The 21,706-nt window shown below is 42.9% G+C and overlaps 3 protein-coding genes across 3 annotated transcripts in view; 1 reads left to right on the top strand and 2 right to left on the bottom strand.

Annotated features, from left to right (window-relative positions):
• Positions 1-555, bottom strand: part of LOC129741195 (venom protease-like) — a 15,746-nt gene extending 15,191 nt beyond the window's left edge. Inside the window, exon 1 of the mRNA XM_055732903.1 lies at positions 331-555. Coding sequence (XP_055588878.1) covers positions 331-555 — 225 coding nt within the window. The remainder of the gene's footprint in view (positions 1-330) is intronic.
• A 369-nt stretch (positions 556-924) lies between these two features.
• Positions 925-5,307, top strand: LOC129741194 (uncharacterized protein K02A2.6-like). Its single transcript, XM_055732902.1, has 7 exons — positions 925-1,244; positions 1,295-1,796; positions 1,879-2,541; positions 2,603-2,893; positions 3,111-3,632; positions 3,737-4,685; positions 5,180-5,307. Exons 1-7 carry the CDS (start codon positions 925-927, stop codon positions 5,305-5,307), a joined length of 3,375 nt encoding a protein of 1,124 aa, XP_055588877.1.
• Positions 5,308-18,013: 12,706 nt separating this feature from the next.
• LOC129741193 (uncharacterized) lies at positions 18,014-18,685 on the bottom strand. Its single transcript, XM_055732901.1, has one exon. The coding sequence runs from the start codon at positions 18,683-18,685 to the stop codon at positions 18,014-18,016; it is 672 nt and encodes a 223-aa protein (XP_055588876.1).
• Between the last annotated feature and the right edge of the window lie 3,021 nt (positions 18,686-21,706).

Below are 21,706 nucleotides of genomic sequence, written 5' to 3'. Positions count from 1 at the left end.
TGGTTATTATATTTTGGCAACCCCATCAGCAGAATTGACGCAAACCATTCGTCACTCACCAAGAAACTAATTTTTTACTGTTGGTGGCTTGTTGAAATTATTGCAACAACGAAGGCTTCAGTATTCGGAAAATTTTCCAGCCTAGACGATACGAGTTGTTGTAGCAACCCAATCCTTTCCTAGTTACCGTCGTCTTGAAAAGCCGTGATCAATTTTTCCCATGCTTCATTTGCGCTTTTCGTATCCATTACTAAACTAAAGTTGATCTTCTCCAGGTTCAGACAGATCGTTGCAACGCCCTCATGTCCGTCTCCTCGTCTACGATTTCACTTTCCTTGGCCTTCCGCGTTCCAGCAACAATCCCACTACGTAGTTGTCTCTGGCTTTCAACTTCGCGATGTTCACTCGCTGCTCACCATTTTCTCTTGGTCCTCCAGAGTCCTGACCTTCGATCGAATCCACACCACTACTTGCACCACCTGGGTTTCGAACTGGATATAGGTTCTTGAAATCATCTTCTTCGAACAATTTTAAAACGACGTGACCTGGGCCCATAACCTATGGGTATTACGCTTGGGATAGGAAACGTCTAATAAGTTTGAATAGTGATTTGGAACTACATTTTATTTCCGCGAAATTTAGAGTCTATGATGTCTATGTATGCAACATATCTCCTTAGCATATCTGGATTACTTTGACTTCAACTTTACAATAACTGTTACTACAGTAGGCATCGACTTATGCTACCGTGGATACCAAATCAACAAGTGAAAATTATTCATTACTAGTCAGCCCCACGTGCTATTAACACGCTATCCATCGTTTTCTTTAAATAAGTAATAAAACTAGTAATTAACAAGTTCAAGTATTGTTTTAATAAAGAAATACTTTATTGGCGACGAGTAAATCACCCACGCAATCAAGATGGCAACAACTCAAGAAGTTTTCCAGACTATCATGCGGCAGAATCAGCAGATGGCGGAGCAGAATGCTAGGCTCATGCAGATACTGGAGCGAATCGGCATTCAAGAAAGTTCCAGTTCTCCCAAGTCCAGCAGCCCGGAATTCATAATTGAATCTCTGGCCTCCAACATTCGTGAATTCATCTACGATCCGGAAAACGGTCTTGTCTTCGACCGTTGGTACCGGAAGTATGAAGATCTTTTTCTACGAGACGGCGCTGTATTGGACGATGCAGCAAAAGTTCGCCTTCTTCGAAGCCTCAGCGTGAACGTCCATGAGAAGTACGTCAATTTCGTCCTTCCCAAGCACCCCCGTGAGTTTTCCTTCGAAGAAACGGTCACCAAACTCACAAGGTCTGCGAGGATTTCGAATTGGCCAACTTAACGGCGGACCAATTCAAAAGCCTCATTTTCATCTGCGGTCTGCAATCAACGAAAGATGCAGACATACGAACGAGGCTACTGTCCAAATTGGAAGCGACTGGTCCGGAAGACGAAAACAGTCTCGAAATTCTGGTCAAGGATGCTCAACGACTGCAAAATTTGAAGCTCGACACGGCGATGGTTGAACAACATCAACAGGTGACTTCTGTCTGCACAGTCAAGCAGAGGAAGTTTCCAGTCAAACCATCCGGTTCACATTCAAAATCCATCAAGACTTCAACCAACCCAAAGACTCCATGCTGGCAGTGCGGCGGAATGCATTTTGTCCGCGACTGCAGCTATTCAAGCCACGCCTGCAGGGATTGCAAGCAAACCGGACACAAGGATGGTTATTGTGATTGCTTCAAACCGAAGCCGCAATCAAAAGCCAAGGTTTTCAAGAAGCGATCCGTGAAAGGTGTTTTTGCTGAAAACAACATCAACTGCGTGTCAAGCCGGAAGTTTCTCACTGTTCTCATCGATGGTTCTGCAGCAACGCTTCAGTTCGACACAGCAGCAGACATCACCATCATTTCGAAACATCAATGGAGCAACGACAGCTTCAGGTAAGCCCCTTCATCTTCTGGGTGAGGCCAAAGCTGAAGTGACACTAGGAGACATCAAGAAAACAGCGATCTATTACGTTACCGACAATCGTCTGGACCTTTTCGGTCTGGAATGGATTGACCTGTTTGAGCTTTGGGACAAACCATTATCAGCGATATGCAATCAAGTCCAACTCGAATCTTCAAACTACATCCAGCGATACAAAGCTAAGTTTCCTGAGGTTTTCAAATCCACCCTGGGTCACTGTACCAAGACGAAGGTTCGATTGTACCTCAACCCCAACGCTCAACCTGTTTTCAAGCCGAAACGTCCAGTGCCATTCAACTCCGTTGAGAAAATCGATTTGGAACTGGAACGCTTGCAAAAACTCAACATCATCACGCCTGTGGAATTTTTCCAGTGGGCGGCTCCAATTGTGGCTGTCAAGAAACCAGGAGGACGAATCCGAATTTGTGCTGACTATTCAACCGGTTTAAACGCTGCATTGGAACTGAACAACTATCCACATCCGGTTCCCGATGATATCTTTAGCAAGCTCAACGGATGCAGATTCTTCAGTATCATCGATCTCAGCGACGCATATTTGCAAGTTGACCATCAACACGCATCGTGGATTGTTCCGTTTCAACCGGCTCGCACCTGGGGTCAAGTCAGCTCCGGGAGCCTTTCAGCAGCTGATGAACACCATGATAGCCGGTCTGAAAGGTGTCGATTCTTTCCTGGACGATATTCTGCTCTACAGCCGAACCGAAGAGGAACATCGGAGCATTCTGGATGGATTGTTTATGCGATTGCAGGACTACGGTTTCCACCTGAGGGAGGAAAAATGCAATCTAATGCAGCCGCAAATTCGATACCTTGGGCACATTGTCAACGCCTCAGGTCTACGTCCCGATCCAGCCAAAGTCGAGGCTATTGTCAAGATGCCAGCACCAACCGATGTGAGTACCCTTCGTTCTTTTCTTGGTGCAGTGAATTTTTATGCGAAGTTTGTGCGCGCAATGCACACGCTACGCCGACCGCTTGATGCTCTGCTGAAACAAGATGTCAAATTTGAGTAGAATCAAGATTGCCAAAGGTCCTTCCGACGGTTCAAAGAAGTTCTACAGTCCGACTTGATGCTCATTCACTACGATCCTAACCTTGAAATCATCGTAGCAGCAGACGCATCTCAAACTGGAATCGGAGCTTGTATCCTTCACAAATTTCCAAACGGTGCATTCAAAGCTGTTGCTCATGCGTCTCGATCCATCACTCAAGCCGAGAGACAGTATGGGCAAATCGAAAAAGAAGGACTCTCTGGTATTCGCTGTGACCAAATTTCATCGAATGCTTCTTGGTCGCAGGTTCCTGTTGCAAACGGATCACCAACCCCTTCTCCGAATATTTGGTTCTAAGAAGGGCATTCCAGTTCACACGGCGAACAGACTGCAGCGGTGGGCTCTAGCACTGCTGTGCTATGACTTCGAGATCAAGTATGTGTCCACATCTCAGTTTGGCTACGCAGACGTCCTTTCTCGCCTAATCGACAAACACTCAAAACCAGACGAAGAGTTTGTCATTGCATCGGTCCAGCTGGAAGAAGATGTGGAGATTCCGCTTCAAGAAGCCATCAGTTCGGTTCCCATCACATTCAAAATGGTAACCAACGCAACACTCAAGTGCCCCGTTCTTCAGCAAGTCAGTCAATTCATCGAAAATGGTTGGCCATCAAACATCTCCGAAATTGTTAACCCAGCAGTGAAGCCATTTTTCCCCATCGTGATGCTCTCGCAATCATCAAGAACTGCATCATGATGTCGAATCGGTTAGTCATCCCAGAATTCTACCATCAACGGATTCTGAAACAACTTCATCGAGGTCATTCGGGAATGGAACGGATGAAAGCCCTAGCCCGAAGTCACGTTTACTGGCCGAAAATCGACGACGACATCTCAACGTTTGTGAGGAAATGTGAAATGTGTGCTATTCATGCCAAATCCTCACCCAAGACTCCTCCTCAACCGTGGCCAGCAACACATTCTCCTTGGGAACGCATCCACATCGACTTTGCCGGTCAATTCAAAGGTCTCAACTTCCTGGTTGTGGTGGATGCCCATTCAAGATGGCCCAAGATCTGCACAATCAAATCAGCAACATCATCGGCAGTCATCGAGTTCCTGGATGAATTGTTCGCTCGTTTTGGGATTCCATCAACAATTGTTTCCGACAATGGCACCCTATTCATTTCGAAACAATTCGAAAATTTCTGCGGGAGGAACGGTATTCAACATCTGCGGATTTCGCCTTATCATCCACAATCAAACGGTCAGGCTGAAAGGTTCGTGGATTCCCTCAAGAGGTCTTTGCTGAAAATCAACGACTGGCAGAACGAATCCCTTCAAACGTTCCTGCAAGTTTACCGATCAACTCCAAGCCGAGTCCTGAATGGTTCCTCTCCAGCTGAGCTCATGATTGGCAGAAAAATCAGAACTATTCTGAATCTTCTGGATCATGACCAACCGACACATTCGAAAGCAGATCAGGGACCACGACCACACAAATTAACAACTGGTGCTGCGGTGTATGCCAAACTATACCGCAACAATTCGTCTTGGAAGTGGGTTCCTGGAAAGATTCTTGAAGTGATTGGCAATGTTAACTTCAACATCCTATTGGAAGAGCATCATGGCAGGCGGAAGCTGATACGTTCACACGTCGACCAGGTCAAGCTTCGGTATCCGGGTGATGCAAGTACTTCGGGGAGGCAGCCTACACCATTGAACATATTGGTCGATATGTTTGGATTTCAAGCCCGGTCAAGCCAACCATCTCCAACCAAGGTTGCCGAAATCACAGAAAAATCTTTAATTTCACAGAATTTTGAGCCAAATTTCATCACAGAATCTGCGTCACAGAACACAGAATTTTCGAAATATTCACAGATTTCACAGAATTTTAAAATTTTGGACGATTTTTCAAAATTCAATTTTTTATGTCAATATAAATTTTGAATAACTGTCTTTGAATTGAAGAAATATGGTTAAATTGGTAATGTTTATCGATTTTTCTCAAGTAAAATGTAAAAAAGACGCAATTTTCCATGCCTCTTGAATGAAATTAATGTAAAAAGCATCACAGAAAATCGTCACAGATTTTTGGGGAAAAATCACAGAAAGTCAGAATTTTTTTTCGTCAAAACACAGAATTTTTTTCGGCAACCTTGTCTCCAACACCAAATGTTCCAGAACCTGAAGAAGATGATCCACAACCACCAGCCGGAGAATCAACTTTGGTCGATGTCGATGTTAGCATGGAAGACCAAAACGATTCTTTTGTTTCCCTCGAAGATGAACCAACACCTAGTTCTCTTTAAATAAGTAATAAAACTAGTAATTAACAAGTTCAAGTATTGTTTTAATAAAGAAATACTTTAATAACGAAAAGTGACAAAAACGCCCCAAAAAGTAGTTTTTTACTCCTCATCCGAATGTCAACGAAATGACCAGAATAAATTTCAAAAAACCCAGCTTTCGGTTATGTCTAGATCGTAGTAGGTGTTACATTTTTTTCAATATAAAAAGCAGGTCCTTTATTCTGTCCAGAGCGAAGCAATTTGCGAACTCTGAAAATGACGAGAAATTAATTTCGCAAAATACTCGCCCAAGATAAAGAAAATGCAAAGCATCGCAGAAAAAGTTTCTGCCCCAAAGTTCGGGTGAATTGCAGCGCGGGAATCGCCCACGAACGGCGAGGAGAGTAGATTTATCAGGAGACGAAAAAAAAACGAATGTTGGAAAATAAATTTCACTAGTCCAGCGGAGAAGCATTGAGGAAAATTATTTCTGCTGAAGAAATGTAACAACAAAAAGAAAGAAAAAATCCCGGTGCAAGTAAAGATGTGAAAATAAACAGAAACAAAAGAAAGCTTCCAAAGGTTGATGGGTTGGCTGGCTGGTTGAAAGAATCTTAGATTAGGGAGCTTCTACTCGGGAGCTTCGCCGCTTGGCAGGTGAGTATTAACGCGGGAGAAGTGTGGGAAAGATTTAATCGACAAAAATTTAAAATTATTTTTGCCTTCTTCTTGCTGCCGTGGAATGGCGGAGCCAGTGGCCATAAGTCGGAGGTGGAAGTTTCTTTTTTTTTGTATATATTTTGTTTGGTTTTTCGTTGCCCTGAAAGATGTGGAAAATCTTTGGCATACTTCTAGGATGCTTATCCGGAAGAACTGATGCTGCCTTGTCTAAATAAGCTCAGGTTAGAAAAATTCATATCTTCAAAAAAAGATTTCGAATTTTTGTGCTTCTGTAGAACTTTCATTGTGCTACTTCTGTTGAAATAAAAGTGAAACAAATCATTACAAATATATGTATACTGCCCCTATTCGCATATGAGTCCCATGTGTAAAAACTGCAAACCGAGAAAAACGCTTGTAAAGTTTGAAACTTGTTTCCATAAAAACAATCGTATAAATCATTTGTTGGCAGAACCTATCAATAGTTCGGATAGAAAACACTTCAAAGAATACTTCTGTTTACTTTTGTGTTAATACTAACTAATAATTACGGAGAAATTTCAATAAAACACTCTTGTGACTCATATGCGAATATTCTTAACCCTCGAACAAAGATTATTCGCAAATGAGTCTCTGCTGCTAAAGTTATCGGCAAGTGGCAAGTACTTTTCTAACTTATTTTTTCATCTGTTTACCATTCTTTTTGATGACAGAAGAAAGTTATCGAAAGATCTTGATTCCAAACTGATTTCAATCAAGGTTTATTCGCCAAGTGGGATGAGTTTTCCTGTGTTTTTTTTCAAAACTTTGTTTTCGTTCGTGTGAAATTGCTGCGAATTTATCATACATCATCATCATTCAATTCAATGTGTGTTACCGATACGTAGATAACACTGACCAAAAGTCTGCTGGATTCAAGACAAAGAAGGAGATTTCTTCCGGGAACATCTTTCTAGGTAATAAACGAAAACAGTGGTATTGATATTGTTGTGCATATAGAAAAAAGTATTGAAAAAAGTTTGTTATTTTGTTACCGAAACAACACTTAAAGTACTACCACGTACTACCCACCCGGTCTCACATTAGATCGTCGAAATTACGCACAAAGGAACCATCCTGACCAAAGACTGATCTATTGAGCGTTGTTTATCGGTTGATTTTTGTCGAAAAAATAATTTTGGTTACCAGTTACTTATTAATGTTTTTTTAGGCTAAAAAGCAAATTTCTTCTGAATCATTTCGCTACTATACGTTCAATTTTTATGTAAATTAATGTTTTAAGCATTAAATTATTGATTTACTTCATTTTCTATCTATCCTTTCCTTCAATTGTAAGCTCTAGCGCTGAATTTTGGTCATGGGACTCATATGCGAATATTTTTCACATGGGACACATCAGGGGTCATATTTTTTTCGAAATTTTGGGAACAAACTTCGAACAAAAACTTGTTTTTTAGGTCAATTTGAGCACAAAGAAGCGTTTTCCATCGATAACTCAAAAACGATGAAAATGCACATGGGACTCATATGCGAATAGGGGCAGTATAGGTCCCTACGAGATTTTTATTTATCTGGGCGCCTATTTTTATCAAAAATAGACAATGGCTGTCATAGTTCATTAAGAGATTTTATTATAAGGTAATAAGAACAGAGATAGTGGGCGGCACAGAATATATACTTAATTTTTTTTTCTTTATATTTTTTCCACGGCGACGACGTCCGGGTGGAAAATATTAAAAACTCAACCGGGAAAAAAAATTAGCGGAGCACAATATACACAGATGAAAACTGCAAGAAATTAATATTCCTCCTTTGGTTCTTCCGTACTCGGTTCTTACAAAGTCCCCGTTTCCTCCCCAAGACTCCAACCCCTAACTCCGGGTGCTGCGTCCATTTAATGGAAAAATATGAAAGGACATTTTCTCCGGATGTTCCAAGAAGCTCGCTCGGGACAGTGGAAAACAGATAAATAAAAAAAAATTAAATCCTCCAACGTTGTCGTTGCCGGGTTTTCTTTTATTATTAAATAAGCGTTTGCCTTCTGAGGGAAATGCGAAAAATTAAATTATTTTTCCGTCTGCGCTAAAAACTTCATTCACATTTTCAAATTTGTTTGATAAATTTTTAATTTTGTTTCATAACTACTATAGAATTTATACTCTTCTAATGGTATTACTTATTACCTTCAAAAAAATATTCTATTTGTTTTGAGAATTAATTTATCTTAGTACATTAAATTACGGGTAAATTTCAATACTTTTCATGTCATATTCATAGTTTTATTCGAAACACGCCTATTAATTTTTTTACAGTATTCCTCCCAATATTTCCGATGAATCACAATTCTTTTTTTATTCCACCAACAGAATTGCCACAGAATTCCGTTCCTATTCGATGCGTTGGAGGAAAAAAATATAAATACTATCGCCCATCTCCACCCCTAATGATGTTTCTACTTATAGAAGAAAAAAGGTAACAGCGCCCGTCAAACACGAGGCTCTGAGAGTCGAAAAAAAAATGCAATCGACGGTCAGAAACAAAACAAAAAATAACCGGAAAGTGGGCGGAATTTTCCCGATGCTCCCGGATGGATAGCAGAGGCATTTTTTTCTCTCACCCAAGTTACGTGTTGTTTTCAATTGCTGAACGCGCCAATCACAGCACAGTAATGGCGATTTCTATGAGGGCGTGCTGCTGAGTATTCTAGTATCATTATTATTACATATTACTTCAACAGGCTAGTGAAGTAGACAATGTGCAACTCGAGACCCCATACACCCAACCTTCGGGTAGTGGTCATATCACCTCTTGTCTGCAACTCCGATTCTCTACCTCCCCGTGGTACTAGCTGGGGTGCGAGCAACCTTAGCGGAGATTGGGTACCCAACCCCGGTGGATGCTTTGGTCGCATGCAGAATGAGTTAGGGGGCTTCGTACGCGTCTGTTCTCCATGTTAGGGGCGGCGTGCGGAGTGCAACAACGTCCTGGTGGTGTTCGGGACCCAAAACAGCAACATCACGACGGTCCTCCTGCGAGATAGTGGGGTTAGCTGCGGGCCTTGCGAGCCTGTGACTACTAAAAAACATAAGCAACGAATAACGAACAACAAATTTCGGATGGAAATCGGCAAAGACCCACGCGACGAAAAGGGACTAGCGATTGGAAACTTGGAACATGGAACTGCCGATCTCTAAATTTTGTGGGCAGTACCCACGTGCTCTCCAACGAATTGAAGAGCCGCAAATTCGACATCGTAGCGCTGCAGGAGGTATGCTGGAAGGGCTCCACGGTACGAACGTATCCAGATGGTCGTGCCATCTACCAGAGCTGCGGCAACACACACGAGCTTGGAACAGCTTTTATAGTGATGGGAAAGATGCAAAAGCGCGTGATCGGGTGGTGGCCGATCAACTCACGAATGTGCCGGTTGAGAATCAAGGGCCGGTTCTTCAACATCAGCATCATCAACGTGCACAGCCCTCACCTCGGAAGTACCGGTGACGACAAAGACGAATTCTACGCGCAGCTGGAGCGTGAATACGACCGTTGCCCAAAACATGATATCAAGATCGTCATCGGGGATTTCAATGCTCAGCTCGGCCAGGAGGAGGAATTTAAACCGACAATTGGAAGGTTCAGCGCGCACCAGCTGACCAACGAAAACGGCCTCAGACTCATTGATTTCGCCGCCTCCAAACGAATGGCCGTACGTAGTACCTTTTTTCAGCACCGCCTCCCACACAAGTACACCTGGAGATCACCGTACCAAACTCAATCACAGATCGACCACGTTTTGATCGACAGCCGGCACTTTTCGGACATCATCGACGTCAGATCCTGTCGGGGCGCCAACATCGAGTCGGACCATTATCTGGTGATGGTGAAGATGCGCCCAAAACTCTCCGTAGTGAACAACAAGCGAAACCGGCGCCCGCCTCGGTTAAACATCGCGCGACTGAAGCAACCTGAGGTCGCGGCAGACTACGCGCAATCGGTCGAAGCAGCGCTGCCGGCAGAGGGCGAGCTTGACGAAGCCCCTCTCGAGGACTGTTGGGATACCATCAAAACAGCCATCAACAGTGCTGCGGAGAACGTCATCGGTTATGTGGAGCGATCTCGACGGAACGACTGGTTCGACGAGGAGTGTAGGAGGGTGATGGACGAAGAGAATGCCGCGCGGGCGGCAGTAGTGCAAAGAGGCACCCGTCGAAATGTGGAAAATCACCGACAGCGGAAGAGGCAGCGAGTCCGACTTTTCCAGGAGAAAAAGCGCCGCCTGGAGGAGGAGGAGCTCGAGGAGCTGGAGCAGCTGCATCGTTCCCAAGAAACACGAAAGTTCTATCAGAAACTCAACGCATCCCGCAAAGGCTTCGTGCCGCAAGCCGAAATGTGCCGGGATAAGGACGGGGGTATCCTGACGGACAATCGTGAGGTGATCAAAAGGTGGAAGCAGCACTTCGATGAACACCTGAACGGCGCACATGCAGGAGATCAAGACGGTGGGGGAAGGTACATCGCCGGCGTAGCCAACGACGAAGAGGAGCCACTCCCAACGATGAGTGAAGTTAAGGAAGCCATTCGCCAGCTGAATAGAAACAAGTCGGCTGGGAAGGATGGCATCGCAGCTGAACTCATCAAAATGGGCCCGGACAGGTTGGCCGACTGCCTACACCGGTTGATAGTCCGGATCTGGGACATAGAACAGCTACCGGAGGAGTGGAAGGAGGGGGTAATATGCCCCATCTACAAGAAGGGCGACAAATTGGACTGTGAGAACTACCGAGCGATCACTGTCCTCAATGCCGCCTACAAAGTGTTGTCCCGAATCCTACTCCGCCGCCTCACGCCACAAGCAAACAGATTCGTGGGAAGTCATCAGGCCGGCTTCATGGAGGGACGGTCTACGACGGACCAGATATTCACATTACGGCAAATCCTCCAAAAATGCCGTGAACACCAAGTCCCTACGCATCATCTATTCATCGACTTCAAAGCCGCATACGACACGATCGACCGTAACGAGCTATGGAAAATCATGGACGAGAACGGCTTTTCCGGGAAGCTGATCAGACTGATCAAGGCGACGATGGATGGAACGCAGTGCTGTGTGCGGATTTCGGGTGAATTGTCGAGTTCATTCGAATCGCGCAGGGGGCTTCGACAAGGTGATGGTCTATCCTGCATGATGTTCAACGTGGCGCTAGAAGGTGTTATTCGACGAGCGGTGGGCGAAATGCGGGGCACGATTTTCAACAGATCCAGTCAACTTATCTGCTTTGCCGATGACATTGATATAGTCGGCAGATCATCTGCGGCGGTGGAGGAGATCTACCGCAAACTGAAACGCGAAGCAGGAAGGATTGGGTTGATGATTAATACGTCCAAGACGAAGTACATGCTGGCTTGCGGATCCGAGACCGACCGAACCCGCTTGTCCAGTAATAACAAGGTCATGATCGACGGCGACGAGCTGGAGATAGTCGAAGACTTTGTCTATCTCGGCTCACTGGTGACCGCAGACAATGACACCAGCCGTGAGATCCGGAGGCGAATTATCAGCGGAAGTCGTGCCTACTATGGACTCCACAAGCAACTGCGGTCGAGAAGACTTTGCCCTCGTACGAAGTGTAACCTGTATATGACGCTTATTAGACCGGTTGTTCTCTACGGGCACGAGACATGGATATTGCTCGAGGAGGACCTGCGTACACTCGGAGTATTCGAGCGACGAGTGTTAAGAACCATCTTTGGCGGCGTACAGGAGAACGGAGTGTGGAGGCGAAGGATGAACCACGAGCTCGCGCGACTCTACGGCGAACCCAGTATCCAGAAGGTGGTGAAAGCTGGCCGGATACGCTGGGCTGGACATGTTGCGAGAATGCCGGACGACTGTCCTGCAAAACAGGTGTTCGCTACGAATCCGGTAGGAACAAGACGAGCGGGGGCGCAACGAGCGAGGTGGTTAGACCAAGTGGAGCGTGATCTGGCAAACGTGGGGTGCCCGAGAAATTGGAGAACGGTTGCTATGAACCGAGTGAATTTTAGGAATTATGTTCGTCAAGTTATGTCGTGAGACGGAATACTATGTAAATAAAATAAAATTCAACATTCTAATCAAATATCAGTGAATAATCCTTCAAAATTTACCAAATAACGCCTAAAGTGATAGCTACACAGTAAACGGAAATCGCTGAAACCGGGAGTTTTCAATCGAGTGACTGTAATTATGCAAAGTGGTAAGGCCGCTGAAAGTTTCGTTTTTTCACCCTCAAAAATCACCAAAGGAAGACAGAAAAATCGCCATTTGCCAAATGACTTAATGCATTTAAAAAATTCCAAAATCGCGTAAGGGAGGACCAAAGGAAATTGAAATTTTAATTTTGATGACCAATGACTTAAAAATGTATAAAACGTCGAGAACTGATGTCTCGAAAAAAATTTGGCATGAAATCGACTTTTTGGGACTTTGCCGTTTTTTGGAAAACCGACTAAGTTCCAGTACCCAGGCAGAGATCCAGGCCGCTCCTCCGTATCGTAGTTTCGATAGTGCAATACTCTGTGAACCATGACAGTCCGGCATAATCCTCGCCAATTAGTTAATAACGTTCGACGCACTATCACAAGAGTATTTGATATGCGCATTTGGTGGGCCATATGAAGCTTGACTCGTTCCATCCAGATGCCAACCCTTTCCAGAGACACTGTTGCAAGGTCTTCTACCTCCTCGATTTTTTCGCCGGTGATCATGGACACGACATCGTCTGCAAATCCGACTATCTGCGCGCCTGCTGGTAGTTTCAGCGTTAACACCTCATCATACATGGCATTCCAGAACACAGGTCCAACTATGAAACCCTGTGGAACACCCGCTGCTAGGGCAGTAGATCGTAACCCGAGATCGGTTTCGTAGATTAAGACCCGGTTTTCAAAGAAGCTTCCTATTATACATTCACGCATCCTGTGAAGCGCTGTGGCAATAGCTTCCCAGCTAGCGTTGTTGAAGGCATTTTTAACGCCGATCCTCACAATGGTGCAATGACGAACACCTATTCTTTTTTTAATATGCGCGTTTCGCGTACACCGTCAACATTCGGATGGCGGATCGGCTTTCCGAAAACCGAACTGTCTGTTCGACAGTGCACTTTCACCTTCTGTACAGATGTAACAGTTATCTTTGCTTGGGTTGCCCGGGTTGCTCTGTAAACGGCACCTCTCGTTTCTCTATCGTTTCTTGTCTGTTGAGCTCGTCGTCTGGCTTTTAGGCAGCTAGTACGAAGTTCAGCAATTTCTGAGGTCCACCAGTAAGGCGGTGCTGATAGATCCACAGTTGCACAGCTCAACCTCCAGTCTCGCGAAGGGCTCTAGTAAACTGTGTCCCCTAAGGTTGTTGCACATGCTACTCCAGTTAACCGCCCAAGCGTTGAAGTCTCCTTCTATTACTACAGGGGACCTTCCTGTAAGTTCTTGAGTGAGTTCATCCAACATTGTGTTGAACTCCCCAATCGTCCATCTTGGTGGAGCGTAGCTGCTGCAAAAAAAGATGCCGTTAATTTTAGCAATCACAAATCCAGCCCGAGAATCTATCACTATCTTCTGGATAGAAAAACATCCCACGGCTAAGCCAAACCTGTCCGCAGTGTTGCTAATATTTTGTTGAAAAAAATTTATATGGTGAATCCATATTTTTTCTTCAGCAGTGGTATCTAATGCAGTTCTTTACAACCCCTTTTGCATCACATTCGCAAAATCAAGCAAAATCAAACTTATTTTCAAAAATCAGGGAAATCTAAGATGGTGAAAACTCTTGGTTAATCCCTCGTTAAATAAAACGTACAAAATAAAAGAAAGGGAAATCCAATGGCTCATTCGGTTGTCAGACTGAGTTTCGAAAAATCAGGCAAATCCTGAAAAATCAGTCCGCTGTACGATTACCGTTTCCAGACGGAATTTGCCACATCACACTTCTTTTCGCCTACAGTTTGCTCCAGTTAGCTATGGTTAAGGTTTAGCTGGATTATTTCTAGTATTGCTGGCTTGGATTTGCCTTCACAGCAAAAAAAAGTGTAACGATTGACGATGTAATTTCTGGAGATGATGTAGTATTAGAGATTTCTGTTGAAATAATACATCTAAACGATGTACACAATTTGAATACGTCGTATGGTGAAATATCACAACTTTCTATGTGATATCGCATCAAGTAGTCAAGGTGTTCTTCTATTGACGTTCAAATTGTATTCATTTCAAAAAGTTAAAAACGGATTGCGGACCTCAGCTGGGAAATTTGGCCCATTTTGCATCAGCGGTACAATAAATATCAGATGGTTTCAAACAGCCAGATACATCCTGACGATGTTATATTAAGTAATATTTGCGACTCAAGTTATGTGCAGGTATTTGATGTAATTTCACAATACTTTTTTTTGGTGTGTTTACATATACCGGGCAGTCCAAGCCACCAGTTTCGTGGACATTGCCATCCGCCTGCTTGCATAGCATACATTTTGGCTGATTTTTGCATTCTCGAGCGAAGTGTCTTTCTTCACCGCATCTTCGACAGCTTCGTGACCGGTCAGGTCCGTTGCAGCTTCGGGATGAATGATCAAAATCCCAGCAGTTGCAGCAGCGTAGCATCTGTTTCGGTATCCTGGGCGCGGTTCTAAAATGCTCTATTGACCACCGAACTCTTGCACTCCCCACCGTCAGTAGCGTGTTGGCCGCTGTTGATTAAAGGCGAATCGTTGCAATCTGCAATTCACCGTACAGCTTTCTTATTTCTATAGCTACCTCATGCCAGGAATGCCGAAGAGTGCTTTCTTGAGCTCCTCTGCAGTGGTAAACTCATTCGACCCTTGCATCCGCCTAATCGCCTAGGGAGCTTTCAACGTGCTGCTTTAAGTCGACGCTCTTTACCGCCCGGTCTTTTTTTAGCTCGAAGAGCAGTTCGCCTTTTTGGGTGCGTCTTGTTTTGGTGACGCTCTAGCCAATAGCAGATAACTTTAGCTCTGCGCGTAGCTTCCGGAACAATTCCACCTTTTTTCGCTTCCACGCTAAGGGTATCAAACCTGGACATCACCCTATGAGGTTTGGGTTTTTTTTCGGAGCGGTTCTGGTTTCATGATGACCTTTCTTTTCGCGTTCTCCTTTCTATTACGAACCACTCGCCAGCCACCAGCACTGCTTTCTCCATCGGCTTTTTCATAGCCCGTACCCCTCCTTTTTCGGAGGAATCGTTTGCGACGAGGGAGTCGCGATCTGTTTTCGCGGTTCTTCCCGGCTTGGACTCCTTCGAAGGTCCTTGAGAAGCAACCAATTTTGCTTCCTCCAGGTCCTTCTCTGTAGCCTCGGCCTTCCGCACCAGCTGCATTCACATTTTTTATGCCCCTTGGTGCACCACTTTCTGTGACTGAGATCAGCTCCTCTTGCTGGGAACTGCTCAATCTTCACTCAACTGACAGCATCCTCTCTGTCAAAGTCAATGCTTTGAAATAGCTTTCATATTTGTATAATTCAAAGTAAAGGAGCTTTTTACCGTATTCATTTCCTGTCAAAATCCTTTCAAGTTCATTTGAAAGCCGCTCCAGTCATATTCAATTGAAAATGATTGATGTTTTTGTTCATGAATATTTTTGCAGGTCCTTAATGAAAAATTTCGCTTCCTGAATATCTCTCATATTTAGAATGAATATGCACTAAGAGATGTTTTATATGATAGCTGTAATCGAAATCGCGTAGTCCGTCGCCTACTGAAGACATAGTTTGAAGATCATTATTTTTCAAAACGAAATTGGAATAATGTTTTTTTTTGTTTACATTTTAAACTTCTATTAAATATAACTGTAATTGGAAAGATAAACGAATGTGTATGCCAAAACAATCCTTAATTCCAAGTTGATCAAAGAAAACAACACACATCAAAACAATCTTGTGTGCAATCGAATTTGCATACACCGCATCATGTCCTTTACACCGCCGCACGCATTAGTGTTTGTTGTTCACGGAAAATAATAAAAAGGTAAAATTTACCGAAATAAAAAGGTGAATGCTAGTGAAATTCTAAAAGGTAACTTTTACCTCACCGAGGTGAAATTCACCTCACAACGAGGTAAAGTTTACCTGAATCGAGCAGACAAAAAAGGTAGAATTCACTTATAAAAAAAGGTAAATCCAAAAAAGGTACTTTCTACCTCTTCCAGGTAGAGTTTATCTCTTAGCGAGGTGAAGTTGACCTGGATTATGCTGAACAAAACGGTACAATTCACCTCGAAACAAAGGTAACTATTTTCCGAACCCGTTTATTGAGGTTAAGTTGTTTTTCATTCAGGAATAAGTTTTGTTTGGTGCGCAATATGTGAAAATAGGAACAGAATGGTAAATTTAGCATTAGATTTCATTTTGTTGTGCTGGTTCTAATCATAAAACTTTATTACAGATTGGCCTACTGAGCTACGAAGTGTTTTCCTCATCATTCCGGAACAGCCAAAATTATCCCCCAGCTGGCCGGATGAGTCGAACGGAGAAGGGACGAAATATGCTAATTGTGGGAGGATTCAGCTGCCATGGTGGACACGGAAAAGGCAGCGTTGATGGCCGAGAGGATGGAATAGAGTTTTCTTCCGAAAAAACGGAATATTCCAGGAAGAAAAACGGAGAAGAATGTTATTAAAACATAGATTCCCAAAACATTAATGACAAGTAATGAAAAATAAAAATAAAATCTTGAATGAATTTCATTTAATTTAGAACAGCGAAAAAAGATGTATGTATGTATGTATGTTGGTAATCCACCATGGGTGCACGGATTCACCGCAGTTTCTGCCAAAGTATGTGCTCACATGCATTCTTTAGATTATTATGTTCGACAAATCTTCAATGCAGCGCGCCATCATACCCGGACCCCATGGCTTCGTATGAACTGTTATGGAGTGAATGTATTGTGTTGATGTAGGTATATTTTGGAAGAACGAATCAATCAGGCGGGCTAGTTTACTTACAGGTATTCCGGCATCCGTGTATATACCTGACCAGCTGGCAACTGATTGAACATCCCTATTATATAGTCAGTTATAGTATGAAACACATCTTACCTGTCGGCAAATTATGGGAGTCGAACCCAAAAGTTTTTCTTGTCGATACCGGGAATCGAACCCAGTACGCCTGGCATACCAATACCAGACTCGCGCCAGCCTATCCGCTAGACCACATCGGCGCTCTAATTTAGAACAGCGAAAAAAGATCCTTTTAAACAGTGAATGGGAAATCGGTACCTTTTTGCTCAGTGAATCCCAAAAAGGTAAAATTTACCTTTTTTTTTAGATGAAAAGAAAAACGGTACAATTCACCTTTTTGCTAGGTGAATGAAAAAAAGGTAAAATTTACCTCGAAAGAAGGGTGGAAAAAAAGTACCTCGCTACTCGGTAAATTTTACCTTTTTATTATTTTCCGTGTTGTGCTGTATTCAAGCGTTCCTTGATGCTCTTTCAATCCTTCATAACTGAAAATGTCTGCCTTTCAAATGAATATGAATATGAACAGCGCACACAGTCATCGAAAATTGAAAGGCGGTTTCCAGCTTTCATTCCTATTGGACTGAAAGCCGGGCTATTATTCGTTCAATTGGAAAAAACTGACAGCAATCATGTGAGCTTGAAAGTCGAATAGCTTCATTGTGACAGGAATGAGGGTTGCGCGACTTTGAGCTTGTGTTGCGTTCGGCTTTCAATGATTGAAACGAATATTTGGCACATTGGCTGAGGTTTTCAGTGGACCCATCATCGGCCGAGCTCCTTCCCGCTTCCTTGGTAACCTCCCTGACAATATTCTTTCCTGGCTCCTTTACAACTTTGCTCAGTAGGGGAGACCTACACAAATAACACACGACGTATTACAGGACACGACACTTAACGTTCTTACTAACGGAAAAAAGGAACTAAAATTACCTTTTTGTCAACCGGTTTCGGGCTCGATGTTGCCCATCTACAGGACGATGTCCGACTGATTACGTAGAAGAAAAACACTAACACAGCATCATACTGTCACGCAGTATTTGTCGAAGAGGGGTTGGTTTTTATACATTTTTGTTTGCCAAGTTGAAAAGCGGTGAAATGATAGGCGCGTCATCCTCGTTCATTAAAGGCCTCTCTGAAGTCGTGATGTACATCGATTCCCAGGCATTTAAATGTGACGCTTTTCGAACACATTTTTTGAATTTTACCTTTTCCCAATCTATGGAATGGTTGAATTCTGATGCATGGGCGGCTACACTGGATTCGTTGGATCTGTTGTTTTCTACGGCGTTTTTATGCTCCTTTATCCGTGATTTAAATTTGCGCCTTGTTTGGCCAATATAGACCGCCGAGCAGGCCTCGCATGGTATCTCGTAGATACCAGATCTTTCCTCCGGAGGCACCTTATCCTTTAGTGAAACCAAACAATCTTTTAGGGTGTTGGAACTTTTGTAAGCCACTTTCAAACCGTGGTTGGAGAGGATCTTCCGAATACACTGACCAATGGTATTGGAATTGGGTGGGTGGAACGGCAAACTGACCCTTTGGGATTCTTCCTTTTCTGGTTTGAAAGTGGTGGCATTACTTCGGAACCTTTTTCTTTCGTGTTTGCGTAGGATTTTATACACGAATTTTTCGTCATAACCGTTCAGATTGGCCGCCAATAAAATCCTTTCTTTTTCACTTTCAAACTCGCTGTTTTCCATCGGTATGTTGAACAAACGGTGTGCCATTGAATGAAACGCAGCTTGTGTGTGCACCAAAATGATTTGAATCTACCTTTATGTAGCGATCGGTTGATGTCAGTTTTCGGTAGATTCCAAATTTCACCGTGCTATCATCTTTTCTGGAGATGAGCAGGTCGAGAAAAGGGAGTTTTCCATCCACTTCTTTTTCGACGGTGAATTTGATCGAGCTGTGTTGGCTATTCAAGAGCTCAAGAGTTTGTGGGAGATATCGTTCTTTAACTGTGGCGAAGATATCGTCGACGTAGCGCCACCAAACTCGGGGGAAACGTTTTTCCCTTTTTTCGAGATCGCCTTCAAAATCGCTCATGAACAGCTCAGCGAGCAAAGGGGAAAGTTTGCTTCCCATACTGAGGCCAAAGGTTTGTTTGAAGAATCTCCCCCGGAATATGAAATAGTTTTGGTTCATACATACCTCAGCTATGGTTACGTACGCTTCTATACAATTTGGTGGTGCTCTGCGTTTTTCCAAATGTCTCCGAAGGCTGCGTAAGGCGTCAGGAATGGGGACGCTAGGAAAAAGTGCGGAGACGTCAAACGAAACCAAAATCTCACCTCGACGCACTTTAAAATTTTCCAATTTTTCCACTAGCTCCACCGTATTTTTGACACTTTTTCCGTGTTTGATCGGGTATTTTCTCATTTCCTCGACCAGCCATGCTGCCATTTTTTCATTTCTTCGAATATTTGCACTCCAACTTTTTTGTATGAATTTTTTATGAATTTGTATCAAAATAAGAAAAAAAAAAACCGCAACTATTTTGTATCAATTTTTATGCCAGTTCTATATAATAAAACATCCAGAACTGGTGTAAAACAAAAAGTAGAGTACCAGTGCTTAATATTTGGTTAAAACCAACGATTTGGACCACGAATACAGTTGCTTCTAAATACAGTAGGTACTTTTGAAAATACACTTATCTTATTCTGGATTTGGACAAACATAATGTAATGTTTAGATTCCTTAGAAAATTAACTTCACTTTTGAGCGTTGCTGATTGTATACAGAGGGGGGCAAAGTGTCGAAAAATACTTTCCTATGTATCTTTCCAGTATCTTGGTACGTGCTCCCTGTTCCTTCTCAAAAACATTCTTTTTATTGGTGGGGGCAGGCAGACACATACGAAACTTGAATCTTCAACCATGCTCCTGCGACACATTAGCAGGAAGATAAGGGACTCGATTCAACAGTTCCTTGGGAGGGAGAATGAAAAGTTAACTCCACAAAAGTAGATTGTAGAATGAGGTTCTATGTGCCGTTACACCAAACGAAGGTGTCAAATGTGGGTTCATTTGTTGCCGCCAAGGATGGGTGTATAAAATTTGAATAGAAAAAAAACCAAGAGCTAATGTTTTTTGGATGTTACCTGAAGTTTATATCCCGGGTATCTCAAAAGGGGGGAAAGTTTTGATATTGATAGCGGTTATAAATTATGAGAAAAATTTACGTTTTAAAAATGAGACGATTAACTTACAATTACCTACTTTCGTGTTTAATTACACCTTAATGTTGGTTGTAATGTTACTAGAATTCATAACAGTCAATTTTTTTCAGAAATCGTATCCGTTTTGTTATAAATTTATTTTAAAGTTTAGTATACACAATTGTTTTTTTTACCTAATTTTAAACGCACTTCTTTTATCCCACGTGTTAATAGCTTACAGTTTCTCTCACCTTCTCGTATTGAAAGACCAACCCTTTGATATCGTACCGATTCGAATTATTCACTCCAGTGTACATCGTCGTAGCAGTAAGAACCGACCCCAGACGAGGGATCCTTGCCGGCATGTGTCGAAAGTAGGACAAATCGTTCCAAATGTTGCACCAGTTTCACCGGGAAAGGTCAAGCGAAATCTAACTCGACCGTTTTTGAGGGAAGTAATTGCCATCGGAATGCGGCACACGTCTTCTGTCTGCAAAGGGGGTGCGTGTTTCAGTAAAATTTAAGACGCCGTCGTCCTCCTCCAAGACGAGGTAGCGGAATTGAAAGGAATTGCTACAACAAATTGCTGACAAAAGACGGCTTTCTTAGCGAGGAAGAAAGGTTTTTTAAACAACCTTGCCAGCGGATGGCGAAATTTTTTAAACAACTTTTTTAAACAACTTTCGTGGCGAAATTCGCATCCCACTTGCCGGAATAACGGCACACAGACGATAGTGCGGAAATGAAGGTGTCGCTTTCCTGTACCTCTTCGTACATAAACGGTGTCAGGCCTCGCGCAAATTCCTGCGGTAGGAATGCTACTGACTCTCCTTGCTCTTGCCATGACCGTCGTCGGTCGGTCGGTCGCAACACGTGCTCGTCGTTGGAACGCGGATTTGCGGCAAGAGTGGTCAGCAAATTTAAATCTCTCCATCGCTCTCCTGATTACAAAATCTCGCAAGGACGAAGTGTGTTTCTCTTTTGAAATGTAACATAAAGGTACGTAATAAACATAGCATGACAATTTTACTATCATGATTCGGCTATCAACTGAATTAGTATCAATATAAACATATAAGATATATTTAATTTATGTATGTTTTTGATAATAAATAATCTGTTTTCGATAATAAGATGTGGGACAGTGTTTGTGATCTGAATTACAAACAAACTATCGATCATTTCTCCAATTCAGAATTTAGAATTTTTAAACCCCTGAATGTATGCACCAGCATCGAGTTTTTTTTCGAATTTAAACGTGAGTGACGGAAAAGATGTAAGTTCATATACATACCTCAAAATCCTGAACTTGGCTTATCAATTCTTTTTCACATCTCTCATTTTTGATTTTGACTTTGAATTTCAATTTATGGTAATCCATGGAATAGAATAATAATTTAAGTTACGTAAAAAACACGAAAAGTTAATAAATTATCCCAAGTAAAGATTTTGATCTACTCCGTTATCAAGCAGTTTCTAGTCAAATAAACCAAACCCACGTCTGCAGCAGCCTTTTGAACTCGTCTGGTTGTCATTTATTTCTTTGTTTATCTGCCATAAAAAATCGGATAAAAAACAAAATGAG

The sequence above is a fragment of the Uranotaenia lowii genome, chromosome 2 (assembly GCF_029784155.1).
Source record: "Uranotaenia lowii strain MFRU-FL chromosome 2, ASM2978415v1, whole genome shotgun sequence".
NCBI classification, from domain to species: Eukaryota; Metazoa; Arthropoda; class Insecta; order Diptera; family Culicidae; genus Uranotaenia; species Uranotaenia lowii.
The sequence above is the reverse complement of the archived record's forward strand: the minus strand, read 5'-3'. Positions and strand labels throughout refer to the sequence as shown.